Below are 16,968 nucleotides of genomic sequence, written 5' to 3'. Positions count from 1 at the left end.
TGATTTACTATGTTTTTATTCTGGTAAAGGTTTAAGCAATACCAACTTCTTTGGACTACAGTTGAAGTGGAACAAAAGACCAAGTTTCTGAAGAATTGAAAAATGGTATTGGTACACGTAGCCAATTTGCCATTTAGATATTTAGGTCAACTGCTTTCATAATTTGTAACAAGAAAAAAAATGCAAATCATAAGTTAAAATAATGAATTAAGAGTTTCACTTAGGATGACAGAATAATCCTATTAAACTGAAATCAGTTATCTTGTCCTTCAAGTGTTGGGATTTAGGTAGATTTCCAGGTAAACATTACTCCTAAAAGATACAATTACAACCACTATTATATTTTCATGTGAACATAATTTCTTCACACTACAGTATTTTTTAAAACTATATATGACCTATTTCACTTTTGGAACTAATATAATAGCACTTAGACTTATACACCACCAATGTTCCCTCTAATTTTTTTTCAGTGTGAGCAGAAAAGTATAGTGTTTGAGCAGCACATTTTCATCCCTGAGCACCTGAATTTTTTTCACAGATGACAACAATGAAATCAGTATTATTTGAAACTCAAAGTTATGTTTGTTCAAGGTACCCGCTTAATTAAAAGTGTTATATAATATCAGTATCACTTAACAACACTCCTGCTTAGCAACCAAAATGTTGGCTCAGAAAGTCTGGCATTTGAAGCACGCAAGTCTTAAAGCTGTTGTTACAAGATCCTTGCACCCCTAACCCTTTAGAAAAAAAATCCCAGGGGTCTTCAAACCTGACAGCTTTAAGACTTGTGGACTTCAACTCCCAGAATTCCTCCTCCAGCCATGTTGGCTCAGAAACTCTGGCATTGAAGCATGCAAGTCTTAAAGCTGTCAAGTTACAAGATCCTTGCACCCATAACCCTTTAGGGAAAAAACCCCCAGGGGTCTTCAAACCTGACAGCTTTAAGACTTGTGGACTTCAACTCCCAGAATTCCTCCTCCAGCCATGTTGGCTCAGAAACTCTGGCATTGAAGCATGCAAGTCTTAAAGCTGTCAAGTTACAAGATCCTTGCACCCATAACCCTTTAGGGAAAAAACCCCCAGGGGTCTTCAAACCTGACAGCTTTAAGACTTATGGACTTCAACTCCCAGAATTCCTCCTCCAGTCATGTTGCGGCGACGTCATCTGTGTGGATCTACTCCATCTTCGGTTTTTTCACTGGGGGCAGGGCTGCCGCTGAAGATGCCAACGAGCCCCCGCCGCCACTAGAATAACTGTTGCCGCTGCCTCCTCCTCCTCCAACAGCACCACCACATTTGCTGCCCAGCGCTGCATCTGAGGTGAAGCCGCCAAAGCTCCCGCTGGTGCCCCTGCCCATGGCAGCGGTGGTGGTGCCTCCCCCTCTGCTCGGAACACCTCAGCTGGGCAGGGGTGCTGGTGGGAGCTTTGGCGGCTTCACCTCAGCCGCAACGTCGGGCACCAAATCCGGCAGTGCTGTTGGAGGAGGAGGCAGCAGATATTCTGGTGGCGGCAGGGGCTTTGGGGGTTTATTTCAGCCGCAGCACCGGGCACAAGCGGCTAGGTTTGGCCGCCCACAAAGGACCTCCCCGGGCTTGCTTTGCTGAACACGGGGGTGACTGACGCTAGTTTGAGCGGCCACGGCCGGCACAAACTACCGTCAGTCGCTCCATGCTCATCAAAACAAATCTGGGGATGTCCTTTGCAGGCGGCCAGTTCTAGCCGCCTGCAAAGGACTTCCCCACATTTGCTTTGCTGAACACGGAATGACTGACAGTAATGAGCGGCACAGCCGGCGCCTAGGAGGTCCTAGGAGACCAGCTGTGCCGCGTAAGCTCCTGCCACCATCCCTGCGCCCGTGCTAACCCTAGATTTTGTGAGGCCCCTGCGCAGCAGTTAGAAACTGCTGTGCGGGGTTTTCTTGCTTCGTGCGCGGCCGCGCAGCCGCACACCTTAGAGGGAACAGTGTATACCACCCTATAATGCTTTATAGGTCTGTCAGGGTAGTTTACAATGTCAGCCTCCAAGGATCTGGGTCCTCATTTTACGGATCTTGAAAGGATCAAAGGTTGAGTCAACCTTGAGCTCTATCAGGATTGAACTTTAGGCTTTGGGAGGAGTTTGCTTGCAATACTGCATTCTAACCACTGCACCACCAAAGTTCCTAGTAGTTACCCATTAATTGCTAGTAAGTCAAAGTAACAGCTTATTTAAGTAAGTTATTTTTTTTCTGAATATCATACCTTGCAAACAGTAGCAAACTGTTGATTATTTCCTGCTCCTACTACAATGTATCCATCTTGTGTTTTGAAAGCCTAGAAAACAGACAGATCAAATCATAATCAACACACAAACTCTACATTAATTTTATCTTGCCTGAACCATCAATTACTTACATATGCAGTTTCATGTTTTTGCAGGAAAATCAATATTTATAAAAACTGAATACAAAGTGTGAATGAAATTTTATGTTCTCGTCTACTTTTTTCTGAAATCATTACAAACAATTCCTCCAACTATATATCAATTATTTAAATAACTTTTTTTGGTTCAGTTCCTATCAACAAAACAAATTAAACAATGTTTTTATTTTATGTCAGTAAGATTATGCTACTTCAGTTTTAGATATTTTCAACAGTGCTACAAATTATGCAGATATATAAATGCACTGAAATTTAGAGTCACTAAAAGATGGTCCACATGTGCATATTCATCACTTGGTAATTAGACTATAGTGGCCAATTGTGATTAGACACACAAGGAATTTGTTTCTGGTGCATAAGTTATAGTCATAAGAAGATCAGGAGATAGGTAATAGGGAAAATGAAAATAATGATGGTAACATTGCTTTTTTAGATTTGACAGTGTTGTGGGAATTAGTTGTTTAGCAGCATGATGGCATGGGAGGAAAAACTGTCCTTGTGTCTAGTTTGTTCTGATGTGCAGAGGATCTCATGATGACCCACGTTCTACACCTTCTTCAGGAAGCTTGGAAAAAGCGCTGTTTCCACGAAATCTTTGCTGAAAAGGAGACTGGATTAGCTGAGCAGGTGGAGGGATGAGCAGATGACCTGTCTAACCCTGAGACAGCCCTGGGGGCAGCCATCGGAGCTGGTCAAGACGGAGGTGTCCCAGCAGCAGCAGCAGCAGCAGCCATTCGAGCCCCTCCAAAGGGAGGAAGTGGGGTCACGCAAGTATCAACATCCAAAGATTCCTCCTCTTGGAGTGAAGTATGGAGAAGATCCCAAACAACTGGGGGGGGGGGGTTAGTTCAGGTTTGGAATTACATGCAGCAATATGGAGAAGATTTCGCATCAGAGGATGCCAAAGTGAGAGCTGTCACTATGGCATTGGAGAGCAAAGCAGCTGTCTGGATGGTCACTTTGCATAATGTTGATTCCCACTTGCTGAGAGATCACAATGTGTTTATGGCAGCCCCAAGGAAATGCTTTGATGACCCCCTCGCAAATTGGAAGGCAAGAACCAGGATGAAAACCTTAACCCAGGGGAGGTGGTCTGTGGCTGAGTATACACAGGTGTTCCGTGAGCTATCTGTGCATATGCAGAGGTGGTCCAAGGAAGCTTTGATGGAAAGCTACATGGACAGCCTGAATGACGATGTATACCAGAGTTGTGTGAACAGCCCCCTCCCCCTGGTGACCTGCAACGATGGTATGAACTGGCAGCTAATGTGGAAATTGACCTAGCAAAAAATCAATACCATGGAGGCAGCAGCAGAACCAAAATCCCCCCCTTTGCTGAAAGAGGCTCCAAGAGCAGGAAAGTGGGGTTTGGCAACCAAGTCCCAATCAACTGTCTATTTCCAATGTGGGAAGGAGGGGCATCAGGCTGCCCACTGCTATTCTAAGACTGGCCCAAAACCAGCTGCAGCTGGATAGAAGAAACCCAACCAGCAGCCAGGGAGATGCCTTGAAACCGCCCTGAAGGGTGTGGAAGTTGCTGATGCCCTTCCTCCAAGCCAGGAGGAAGCAGAACCCTCCCCTCTTTCAGGAGAAAGTGAAACCAACTCCAGTGATGACCACCTGGTAAGTCCCCAATCAGGCCCCATGACCATCCCAGTAGAAATAAAAGTACCCTCAACTGGAGCCCAGGGGAAGATGCTGGCCCTGTTAGATTCTGGCTGTACTTGATGTGTAATTAGTCCAGCGGTGGTGGAAAAAATGGGTTTAAGACTATGAAATACCCATTTCCTTTTGCCTTTTGGCTGGGGGGGGGATGTTGCTACTTTGTAACTGAACCAGTAGAAATGTGGATGGGAGAGCACCAAGAAACTTTGAGTTTCATTGTTGCACCGGGGATGGATTGGCCCCTTATATTGGGATTACCTTGGCTGTGGAAATGGAACCCTCACATGAACTGTCGGAAGGGGTAGTTATGTATCGAGTCAACAAAACTCGCCAGAGGTGGAGGGAAAGACTTCCCACCTAGCCAAAGCTGTAACTGACTTAGCAGCTGTTACACGTGAAAAACTTGAGGGAGAGGAAAGAATTCCAAAGGAATATTGGAATCTCAAGGAGGTTTTTAGCAAAAGGGCTTCTGACAAGCTCCCTCCCCATGATGCCAGAGATTGCAGCATAGAAATTCTCCCAGGGGAGAAGCTCCCTAAGCCACAGATTTACTCTATGACCCCATGCGAGATAAAGGAATTATGCAATTTCATTGATAAGAATTTAAAGAGGGAGTTCATACAACCCGCTAGGCCCTAGCTAACCACGCCAGTCTTGTTCAAAGAGAAAAAGATGGATTTTTTTTTGCTTATGCGTGAACTACAATAACCTTAATTCCATTTGCGTTGAAAACGTGTACTCTTTGCCCCTTATGAAGGACATATTAGCTCACTTGGGCAAGGGAAATTTTTTCACAAAATTAGATTTAAGAGAGGCCTACTACAGAGTCAGAATAAAAGAGGGAGATGAATGGAAGACTGCTTTTAACAGCCCTTTGGGATGTTTCCAGTTTAGAGTACTCCCATTCAGACTACAGGGGGGTACCATCTGTTTTCATGCAATTGATTAATGAGGTGTTGCATGAACACCAGTACAAGGGGATGTTAGTTTACCTTGATAACATCCTTGTCTACATAAAAACACATGAGGAACAGGAGAAATAGGTGCACTCAGTCCTGAAGAAACTCTGAGCCGCTGAACTTTATGCCAAATTGTCTAAGTGTGAATTTCACCAGGAGAAAATTGACTATTTGGGGTACTGTATCTTTCACGAGGGTATCAAATGAACCCAGAGAAAGTCCAGGCTGTTACTCAATAGGCAGCTCCTCGCAACTGCAAGCAGCTAATGAAGTTTTTCGGGGTTCTCAAACTTTTACTGCCAATTCATTCCTTCATTCGCTAGCATTGCACTGCCCATTAAGAATCTCCTAAAATCGGGCTTCCGGGGCGGGACTTTGCCGTTGGCAGCGGCTTAATTGAGCTGCTCCCAGATTTCTGGTTCGTTATCTACTTAAACATCCAGTAGATACCTCATTCTTCAGGCTAGAAGATTGCAGAGAGAGGCCCAGCTGGTAAGATCTTTCTTTGAAGTTTGCAGCCTTTTTTTTTGCTGCGAACAGAAGGGGGGAGATAACCAAAGCTGAGTCATATCTCCGGCCAGAAATCTCGGCTGTTTTCACAGCACAAGGCAAAGAAACCCCTCTTAGGACAATCTCTGAAACTATTTTATTTGAAACTAATACAAGCGGAGCCCGTACGTGAGAACTTTATTTGTTTTTTCTAGAAAAAATCCTAGCTTCAGTTTTATAAAAAGTTTCCTTTGTGCAACTGCTCCCAAGATGGCGATTGCCAATACAGAGACATTCCAAACAGAGGTTTTTTCTGCCGAACTGTCTTGGTGTAATGCCAGTCTTTTGAAACCTTTCGTAAACTCTCTGTAAGCCGACAGAGAGAAAGATCAAAGGAACAGCCAGATAGCATTCTCTGACTAATTAGTTTTGTTTCTTTGAAGACCTACCAAGAATTTCTTTTTCTTTCTTATCAATTTTTAAAAGCTGTAAAAGCCTCCTTGTTAATATAGAGACATTCTAAACAGAAATGAATATGAACTGTTTCATTACAATGCTAATTTTTTGAAACTTGCTTTGTTACAATGTTCTTTTCTGAAATCTTTTGAAAAACTTCTAAGAACAAATAAAGGGGGGACTTAACACTTTCTTCCCTCACAAGCTACATAACGGGCCAGCAGAGTTTGAATAATTGTTGAATAACTGTTTGAAGAAAAGAAATAATGGCACCAAAATCAAAGTCGGGGAGACGTCCTTTTAGCAATACACCTCATGCACTTGGCACAAAGTCGCAGCTTTCACCCTCTACGCCCCCTACTGGAGATTTGCTAACGAAAGAATTTCTTTTTGAGACTCTTAGAGAATTTAGAGAGGAGATAAAAAAACTTATTACAGACTTATGTGATAAGCTTGATACTAGGATTGCTAAAACAAAGGACGATATGGTAGGACTCGTAACTGTATTGACAGAGTATGTTGCTGGAATGGAAGACAAGCTAGAGCTTCTGGAGGAAGCCAACACTAACTTGACATCCAAAATCGAAGTGATGCAACAAAAAGTTGAAAATGCAGAAAAACAAATTGTTATGATAAACTATAAACAGATGGAGCTTGCATTAAGAGTCAGGGGACTGCCTGAAAACGAACAGGAGAACTTGAAACAGATTTTCTCAGAGGCCTTCAGTCGTCTGGTGGGAAGACCGGGAATCAACTTTGACTGGCAGATCGGAAAAATGTATCGCCTTAACTCTTGGGCGGCAAAACAGAGACAGCTTCCTCGAGATGTAATTATATATTTTACTACAAGAGAGTCTAGAAACGCGATACTACAAGAGTCTTATAATACCAGGCTACAAATTGGCGGACAGGACTTGATTGTCTTCAAAGAAATACCACCCCAAATGTTAAGAGCCAGGAGAGATTACACTTTTCTAGTGGAAGAACTCAGAAACCGTCAGATACAGTATAGATGGGATGTGCCATTTGGTATTATAATTACATTCGATGAGCAAAAATATCGTCTCAACTCTGTATGGGAAGCCCGAGATTTCTATCATAAGACCCTGAAGGTGGGACACCCTGAATCATCTGGACCTGGAGAAAGACAACGAGAAGGACAAGATAAACAACAAATCACACAACTACAAGACAGAAAGCACCATTTTCCCCTTCCGGAAGGGCAAGGGACCAGAGAACAAGGACCTAGCCGTACGACTACCAGACGAATGGGAAAACAAGGCAGACTGCAACAACCTCAATAATCATCGGCCATTGATTAAGGAGTTATGTCTGAACTCTTTATAAAAGAGAAAGAAAATATTTTGCTATTTCAAACAGCTCAAGAACGATAAAACTTGTCTGTAAGAAAATCATATTAAATTAACTGATCCAAAATATCTGCTCAATCTCGAACTTGGTCAATATTTTGTGACTTCTGCTACGCAAAAGAGAAATTGTATAGTTGTATACTGAAGAAAAGACATTAAGGCTGAGCAAACTGAAGCAGATCCCTTTGGAAGATATATCACATTAGACCTAAAAAGACTTGATCAATAACTTTGAATTTTATACAAATCACTAATGATTTATTTTCTAGGGTGAAGAAGACAAAGATTGCGGTGAGGGTTCTCTTGGATCATAACCTAGTTTGGACGGAATTGGGAAGGGTAGTGCAGGCAAGAAGGTCTTGGAGGTCGAACGGGAGTTTATTTTGATATGAAAAGTATATTAATGATTGTAAAAATTGCTATCTGAATACTTTGTTCGGAATATGAATAAGGGTATATTCAGGGAATTTGTAGGAGATGTAAGTAAAGCATATATGAGAGGAGTACTGATGAATATTAAATATATATATATATATATAGATACAAACAAGGGCAAAAATGAAAAGAGTTGGAAGAGGAAATCAAAAGAAAAATTTGAAATGTATCTAAATTGTGTTATAGAGGAAGGAGGCACAAAGGGGACAAAATTAAGGGTTTGGAAACAGATAGATATTTAGATAAAGAGATAAGGCCCCTAGCTAGAGAAGAGTACAGGAAAGCTGAATCAACAAATAACTTCTGGGGAAATCCTGCAGGTAATCAATCAATTAAGATTAGGAACAATGTAAACTGCTTAAGTTTGTGTAATGGTAAGAAGCTGAGTTTAATGCAGAGATTTTAATGACTTTTTTTTCTTCTCTTTCTTTTTTCTTTTCCCCCCTTTTTTTCTTCTTTATTATTATTTTTTTTCCTAACTTACTTGGTTTTAATACATTTTGAAATCCTTCAGGTAATCAATCAATTAAGATTAGGAACAATGTAAACTGCTTAAGTTTGTGTAATGGTAAGAAGCTGAGTTCAATGCAGAGATTTTACTGACTTTTTTTCTTCTCTTTCTTTTTTCTTTTCCCTTTTTTTTCTTTATTATTATTTTTTTTCTTAACTTACTTGGTTTTAATACATTTTAGACTGTGTTTGATAAAAAGCTATACCGTGTACGGGCTCTGGGAAGTCGGGAGGGAGGAAGGGAGGTGGGGTCATAGGGGGGAGGGGGGGATGGGGGAAATATAGTTTGTGCCAGTTTTAGCATTTTAATCGCTTTCTGCTCCGATGGTGCCAACATTATGCTTGGAAGAAAATCTGGAGTCAGCGCCAGAATAGCTCAAGACTTCCCAAACATCGTCATCTGGCACTGCTTGAACCACCACCTGCAACTTGTGCTGGATGATGCAATAAGAGAAGTGAAGCAGATCAACCACTTCAAGATCTTCCTTGATAAAGTACACACCACCTTTCACAAATCCTGCAAGAGCCAGAATGACCTCTTCCAAATCTCTGAACAATTGGGCATAGAAATTGTAAAGATTGGCAGAGTTTTGGGACCAAGATGGGCTGCCTGCAATTTAAGGGCAACCATGACTGTGTGGCGTGCTTATCCAGTGCTACATCAGTTTTTTCAGGGCAATGAAAGATACCCAGGCATGGCTTCCCATTTTGAAAATTTAAATTTTTTGCAGGATTTGGCCCTGATGATCGACATCCTAAATGAGATTTCTCTTCTGTCAAATGCCATACAGGGGAGGGAGACAAATATCATCGTGGCCGAAAAGTTAGTATTGCGAATAATCAATGCTTTTGAAGTGCTTAGACAGAGAAAGGGCAGATATGAAAAAGAACTTGTGGAAGTGCTAAAAACACAAGCCTTCAAAAACATCAATTTAGCTCCAAATCAATGATATTTTGCCCTTCCTCGTGAAAAACTTTTGGAAAGCATCATCACCAATTTGAAGAAAAGGCTAATGGATTGTGACCATCTAAGAACAGGTAGCCTATTGCCAGCAGCAAACAAGTTACACTTTATCACATTTTGGAGCCAGATTACTGGAACATTGAAGATGTAGTCATTCCATGGGCTGAGGCTGAGGAAACATTGGTTGCATTTGGCAGTATTTTTAATTATGAAATTAATTTGGACTACAGTTTTTTTGGAAAATGTACTGAAAAATCCACACAAGTACAAAATTTCTGACAGTATCAGAAAAGCTAGAGATATTGTCAGGACAACTGCTTTTAGTTCAGCAGAGGTGGAAAGGGGGTTCTCCAAAATGAACCTCATATGTTCAGAGCAAAGAACACACCTAATTGTTCCAAACATAAGTAATCTGATGGTGATAAGTGTTGTTGGCATACCTGTTGAGTGATGGGACCCAATTCCGACAGTGAAAGTTGGCTGATGATCCACGAGTAAAGATGAGGAAAGCTGCAACAGAGGAATCTGGAAGCCTAAGTACAGTATAGAGATATCAACAACCAGAAAAGCAATAGCACAAGTAAGTACTTGAGTGTATCTCTTTCATTGTGTTATTCTTATGTAAGGTGTAAGTGCAAGCAATTAAAGTCTTGCTTTCTGTGTCTCTCCTTTGTGCAGGTTTTTTGAGCAAACCAAAGCGGTAAGGTGCTGTGCAAAAGACCGGCAAGCCAGTGATGCTTCCTCTGTAAGTAGCTCTCTTTATTGCTGAGTGTGGTGTGCTCTGTGCTGTGTTCATTCTTGAGATAGTGAAGTGCAAGCAATTGAAGTCTTGCTTTCTGTGTCTCTCCTTTGAGCAAAGTAAAGCGATAAGGTGGTGTGCAGAAGACTGGCAAGCCAGTGAGATCCTTCCTCTGTAAATAGCTGACTTTATTGCTGGTTGTGGTCTGTGCTGTGTTCATTCTTGAGATAGTGAAGTGCAAGCAATTAAAGTCTTGCTTTCTGTATCTCTCCTTTGTGCAGGTTGTTGGAACAAGGTGGTGAAGTGGTGGTGCAGAAGACGCAAAAAAGGACAGTAATTTTCCTTTTCTATTATTTTGTGTGCTTGTTTCATCCTAATGCAGTGCATACAATTAAAGTCTTGCTTTCTTTGTCTCTCCTTTGTTCAGGTTATTGGAGCAAAGTGGTGAGGTGGTGGTGGTGCAGAAGACGCAAAAAAGGAGAGTAATTTTCCTTTTCTATTATTTTGTGTGCTGGTTTCATCCTAATGCAGTGTATGCAATGAAAGAGTTCATTTCTGTGTCTTTTCTTTGTGCAACCCATTCATTGGAATCCATGATACTGAAGACTGGCAAGAACAGTCATTTTCCTTTTGTAAATAGCTCTTTTATTTTTTTTGTACTTATTTTAATCTTATTGTAGTTCATCCGTTGGGGCAAAGATTTCAGTGACATCATCTTGGCCACTCCCACCCAGTCATATGTCAGCAAGCCACTCCTACCCAGTCACATGGCCAGCAAGCCACTCCCACCCAGTCACATGGCCGGCAAGCTACTCCCACAAAGGAGGCCACACGCACAGAGTAGGTTCCCAAAAAATGTGAAACCCACCACTGATATATACATACATACATACATTTACCTATTAAGATTCAAAATGGAAGAAGAAGTCGTGAAAGAAACTATGACAACATGGGTGACAAATTTTGGATATACTATAGAATTGGCTGATTGAGAAAAAATTTGGGAATCAAATTATAAATTAATGAGGGCAACGGCATACAGAGAGAACATATATAAGATGTTTTCCAGATGGCATCTCCCACCGGCAAGAATTGCAAGAATGTTCTCAGAATGCTCTCCTATGTGTTGGAAGTGCAAGTAACAACACGGAACATACTATCATATGTGGTGGACGTGCGCATTTGCAAAAAAATATTGGAGAAAAATAAAAGATTGGCTGGAAGAGATTACTACATACCAAATAGAACTAAAACTGGAATTATTTTTACTAGGAATTATAAAGAGAAATCACAAGAAAAATATAAAGTATTTAATTTTACACATAATCGTGGCAGTGAGAATTTCATTTGCACAGAATTGGAAAAATAAATACACACTAACCCAAGAAAACGTAATTAAAAAAATACTGGAATGCGCCAAGGTGGTTAGGCTTACGAAATTAAAAGACAAAAAAGAATCCAAATATTACTCAGTTTGGGAGTTATGGTATAAATGACTAGAGGAAAGAGGAAAAAAAGTAGGAAAACAATAAAAAGAAAAGAAGAAAGACTAAAAAATTAAAAACAATGACAAAACCGGAAAATGAAATAAAAGGTGGAAATATAAAATAGATGTAAGACAATAAATAGTAGGAAATAAAATGATCTAAGATGATTTAAATGTACTGCATTTTTTGGAGTATAAGAACACACCTTTTTTCCTCAAAAAAGAGGCTGAAAATCTGGATGTGTCTTATACATCAAATACAGCATTTTTTGCCTCCCAAAGCCCCGTCCCTTTACCAAAATAGCTGTGCAAACCCTTATGGAGTGTTTCAGAGAGCTCCTGGGAGGTGGGGAGGGCAGAAATGAGAAAATAACGGGCCCTTTTTTTGCCCCCCTGTCCCCCAGTCCACAGCAGCACTCTATAAGCCTCCATCAGGCTATGGGCTGTTTTGTACTTGTTTTAGCCCCCCCCCCTCCCGGAGCACTCTGGACCCTTCAAGGCTATTCATGCCTCTTTTTTTTTTTTTTTTTGAAAAAAAAACGGGCTGTTTTGGGGAGGTTTGCAGAGTGCAAAACCTTTTTTTTTCCTTTTGGAAAGATCTTTAACTGATTGATGAGAATTACACTGATGAAGTGCTGTGCCAGCAGAAACAAAGTGTTAGGTGCTACAAATTGTCAGCAATTTCCTTCTCCATCTACCTACCTTTCTACCTACCCTCTCTCTCTACCTACCTACTGTATTTCTCTCTCTCTCTCTTTCTCTCTTTCTCTCTCTCTCCCTCTCTCTCCCTACCTACTCTCTCTCTCCCTAACTACTTACCGTATTTCTCTCTCTCTATCCCTCTACCTACCAGCCTACCTACTCACTCTCTCTCCCTACCTATCTACTGTATTTCTCTCTCTCTCTCTCTCTTTCTATTTCCCTCTCTATCCCTCAACCTACCTACCTACACTCTCTCTCCCTACCTACCTACTGTATTTATCTCTCTATTTCTCTCTCTCTATCCCTTTATCTACCTACTGTATTTCTCTATCTCTCTCTATCCCTCTATCTATCTACTTACTTTTTTGTATTTGCCTCTTCAAAACCTTGGTGCGTCTTATGCTCTGAAAAATACGGTATATAAAGGTTGTTAAATATAGAAACTGATAGAAAAGTTATATGTAATAAAATATGTATATGTGTATGTATATATAGCAATAACAATAGCAGTTAGACTTATATACCGCTTCATAGGGCTTTCAGCCCTCTCTAACCGGTTTACAGAGTCAGCGTATTGCCCCCAACAACAATCCGGGTCCTCATTTTACCCACCTCGGAAAGATGGAAGGCTGAGTCAACCCTGAGCTGGTGAGATTTCAACAGCCAAACTGCAGAACTAAAGTCAGCTGAAGTAGCCTGCAGTGCTGCATTTAACCACTGCGCCACCTCAGCACATTTAACCATGTGCGCCACACATATATGTATGTGTGTGAGTGTGTGTGTGTGTGTGTGTGTATGTATGTATGTATGTATGTATGTGTATCACATTGTGATAAAACAAACACAATGAATATGTAAAAGAAGTATAATGTGTTGCAAAGATGTTATGTTTGTCTAAACAAAATGTAAAAATTTTAAAAAAATATTTACAAATGTGGTTAGGCACAGCTAACTGATTTAGTTTAGGTAGAAGAATATCTGGAATGATGGTATTGAATGCCGAGTCTACAAAAAGGACCCTTGCATTCAATATGTTATAGGATGTAGTGTACAGCCATATGGACAGAATCATCTGCCAATCTATTTCCTCGATAGGGAAATTGCAAGGGGTCTAACAACAGATCCATGATGGCTTTCAGATGGTTTAAGTTTAAGTTTAAGTTTTATTTTATTTATATGCCACCCTATTCCCTAAAAGGGACTCAGGGCGGCGAACAACTTAAACGGGAAAGGGAAACATACAAGTACAAAATAAACATATGAAAATGACCAACAACCACACCTGTCGAGAGGGGAGGGGAGCTCATCAACCCCAGGCCTGCCGACACAGCCAGGTTTTAACGGCTTTTTGGAAAGCAGGGAGAGAGGTGAGGGTCTGAATCTCCGCGGGGAGTTCGTTCCAAAGGGCCGGAGCTGCAACAGAGAAGGTCCTCCCCCGGGTCGTAGCCAGATGGCATTGGCTGGTGGATGGAACCCGGAGGAGGCCGGCCCTGTGCGATCTAATGGGTCTTTGGGAGGTAATTGGCAGCAGGAGGTCTCTCAAGTACCAAGGTCCAATACCATGAAGGGCTTTATAAGTAATAACTAGCACCTTGAAGCGTATCCGGAGACCGATTGGAAGGCAGTGCAGCTTGCGGAGGATAGGTGTACTGTGGGTGTATCGAGGTACACCCACAATCGCTTGCGCGGCCGTGTTCTGGACCAGTTGAAGTCTCCGAATGCTCTTCAAGGGCTGCCCCATGTAGAGCGCATTGCAGTAGTCCAGTCTTGAGGTCACGAGGGCAGGAGTGACTGTTGTGAGTGCCTCCCGGTTCAGGTAGGGATGCAACTGGTGCACCAGGTGAACCTGGGCAAATGCCCCCCTGGTCACAGCCGACAAATGATATTCTAAAGTCAGCTGTGGGTCTAGGAGGACTCCCAAGTTGCGAGCCCTGTCTGAGGGGCGTAAAATTTCACCCCCCAGCCTGAGTGATGGAATACTAACCAAATTTTTGGGAGGGAAACACAACAGCCACTCGGTCTTGTCTGGATTGAGCGCAAGCTTGTTAACCCCCATCCAGTCCCTAACAGCCTCGAGGCCCTGGCACATCACGTCAACTGCTTCACTGAGTTGGCACGGGGCGGACAGATACAACTGAGTGTCATCCACATATTAATGGTATTTTATCCCGTGCCGTCGAATGATCTCACCCAGTGGCTTCATGTAGATGTTAAACAGGAGGGGGGACAGGACCGAACCCTGAGGAACCCCATATTTCAGGGGCCTAGGGGTCGACCTCTGCCCCCCGACCAACACCGACCTGTCTGAGAGGTAGGAGGAGAACCACTGAAAAACGGTGCCTCCCACCCCCACCTCTCGCAACCGTCGCAGAAGGATACCATGGTCGATGGTATCGAAGGCCGCTGAGAGGTCAAGGAGCACTAGGATGGAGGGATGACCTCCATCCCTGGCTCTCCAGAGATCATCGGTCAGTGCGACCAAAGCAGTCTCCGTGCTGTAGCCAGGCCTGAATCCGGACTGAAAGGAGTCTAGATAATCAGCTTCATCCAAGGACCATCGGAGTTGAGAGGCCACCACTTTCTCAACAACCTTCCCAATAAAGGGAAGGTTGGAGACTGGACGATAGTTGTTCAAAATGGCTGGATCCAGCGATGGCTTCTTCAGGAGGGGTCTCACCACCGCAGTCTTCAATGCCGGTGGGAAGAAGCCCTCCCAAAGAGAGGCATTCACCATCGCCTGGTTCCAGCTCCGTGTCACCTCCTTGCTGTTCGCGACCAGCCAGGAGGGGCACGGGTCCCGTATACATGTGGCAGCACTCACCGCTCCCATGGCCTTGTCCACTTCATCAGGGGCAACAGGTTGAAAGTCAGTCCAGAGATGTCGCTCAAGACCTTCCCCCGGTACCCCGGCTGGCTCTGCGCAATTGGAGTCCAGGTCTATCCGAAGCCAAGCAACTTTGTCCGCGAGGAACTGGACATATTCCTCTGCTCTACCCTGTAAAGGGTTATCCGCAACCCTCGTGTTTAGGAGGGAGCGGGTCACCCTAAACAGGGCAGCAGGGTGGGTCTCAGCGGACGCTATCAGAGCAGCAATATAGTTGTTCTTGGTTGTCCATATTGCCGACAAGATATGCTCTGATGCAAGCTTTTAATAGTGCTTGGTCTGACTTGGATTTACTGGACCTCCAGCGGCGCTCTAGGCGTCTCTTTTGGCGTTTCATCTCCCGGAGGTCCCCAGTAAACCAAGGAGCCCTCCTGGATCCACTGCCGCGGATTGGCGTAAAGGCACAATCCAGTGGAGATCCTCAGCCGCCACCGAGTTCCAAGTAGTGACTAAGGTCTCCACCGAGCTGTGGGCGAGAGTATCAGGCATAACTCCAAGTGCCGTCTGGAAACCCTGGGGATCCATAAGACGCCTGGGGTGGAACCACCTAATCGGTTCCTCCTCCCTACAGTGGGGGATTGGTCTCCGAAAGTCGAGCCTCAGTAGGAAGTGGTCCGACCATGACAGGGGCAAGATCTCACTACCCCTCAGACCAAGATCACAACTCCACTGCTCCGAGAGAAATACGAGGTTGAGTGTGTGACCTGCCGAGTGAGTCGGACCCTGGATTACTTGGGTCAAGCCCATGTCTGTCATGGAAGCCATGAACTCCTGTGCTCCATCAGAGTGTTCGCCGAGCGAAGGCAGGTTGAAGTCCCCCAGTATCATAAGTCTAGGGAACTCAACTGCCAGCTCAGTTACTGACTCGAGGAGCAAGAGGAGGGCTGTTGTCACGCTGTTGGGAGGCAGGTACGTTAACAACAAGCCCACTTGACCCGCAAGGCCCATCTTCACAAGCAAGGACTCACACCCGACAAGCTCCAGAGCAGGGATCCTACGAGGGCTGGCACTAGCCTTTCAAAGGGTTTCATAACTACATATGTCAGAGCAACTGATCTGTAATCAGTTCCTGGATGGAAGGTTTCTTGGGCACTGGGATGATAGTAGAGTGTTTGAAGCAAGGAGGAGCCTAGAACATCTGTAGTGATTTATTAAAGATGTGGGTGAGGATGGCAGCCAATTGGTCAGCAAAGCTTTTAAGCAATGTTTTCCACATTTTTGTTTGTGAAATAGACCATGCACATCATTTTCTGTAATCACCAGAGATGGTGGGCCCAAAGGGCTATGGTCAGTTCTAGGAGGCTTGGCTGTTCTTAATGTATCTGATATGGAGGTGGTGGAGATAGGTGACAGTGCTTTTCTCTCAAATCTACAATAAAACACATTCAGGCCATCTGCCAGTTGTGGATTTCCTTTTGCATGGGAAGGAGGGTTGCTGTAACCAGGGATATTTTTAAGAGCTTTCCACATATTTGCTGGAAAACTGGTTTGTTGAGTACTAATCCTTCACCTTTTTAGAGTAGCTTCTTTTTTCTGCTTGGATTTCCCTTGTTAATATATTTCTGGCTTGATTATAAAGCTTTCTATCTCCTTTCCTGTAGGCTTCCTCTTTGGCACGGCACTATAAACCAAGGCTTGTTGTTACCGTATATTTGTACATTATGTTGTAGTATACATCATCATAGGTGTTTATGCAATATTAAATGCAGGGGTTTTGAAAATTAAAAAATTAAGACAGAATCAAAATATTTTTTGAAGTGATATTATATAAAACTTTGGCTGTTTTCCCAAAGAGAAGTCTAATCTGAGACTTCACTGCTGCTAACAATATAAAACAGGCAATTCCAAACCCAGAACGATTACTGTATAATATTTCAACAAATCT

General features: G+C 43.0%; 1 protein-coding gene across 4 annotated transcripts in view; it reads right to left on the bottom strand.

Moving 5' to 3' along the window:
• SUGCT (succinyl-CoA:glutarate-CoA transferase) overlaps positions 1–16,968 on the bottom strand; it is a 418,586-nt gene that overhangs the window by 171,340 nt on the left and 230,278 nt on the right. For all 4 annotated transcript variants that reach the window (XM_032237974.1, XM_032237977.1, XM_032237976.1 and 1 more), the window contains exon 10: positions 2,245–2,316. In XM_032237974.1, the coding sequence (XP_032093865.1) occupies positions 2,245–2,316 (72 nt within the window). The remainder of the gene's footprint in view (positions 1–2,244; positions 2,317–16,968) is intronic.

This window comes from Thamnophis elegans, chromosome Z (assembly GCF_009769535.1).
Source record: "Thamnophis elegans isolate rThaEle1 chromosome Z, rThaEle1.pri, whole genome shotgun sequence".
Lineage (NCBI taxonomy): Eukaryota > Metazoa > Chordata > Lepidosauria > Squamata > Colubridae > Thamnophis > Thamnophis elegans.
This window is presented reverse-complemented; position numbering and strand designations above follow the sequence as displayed.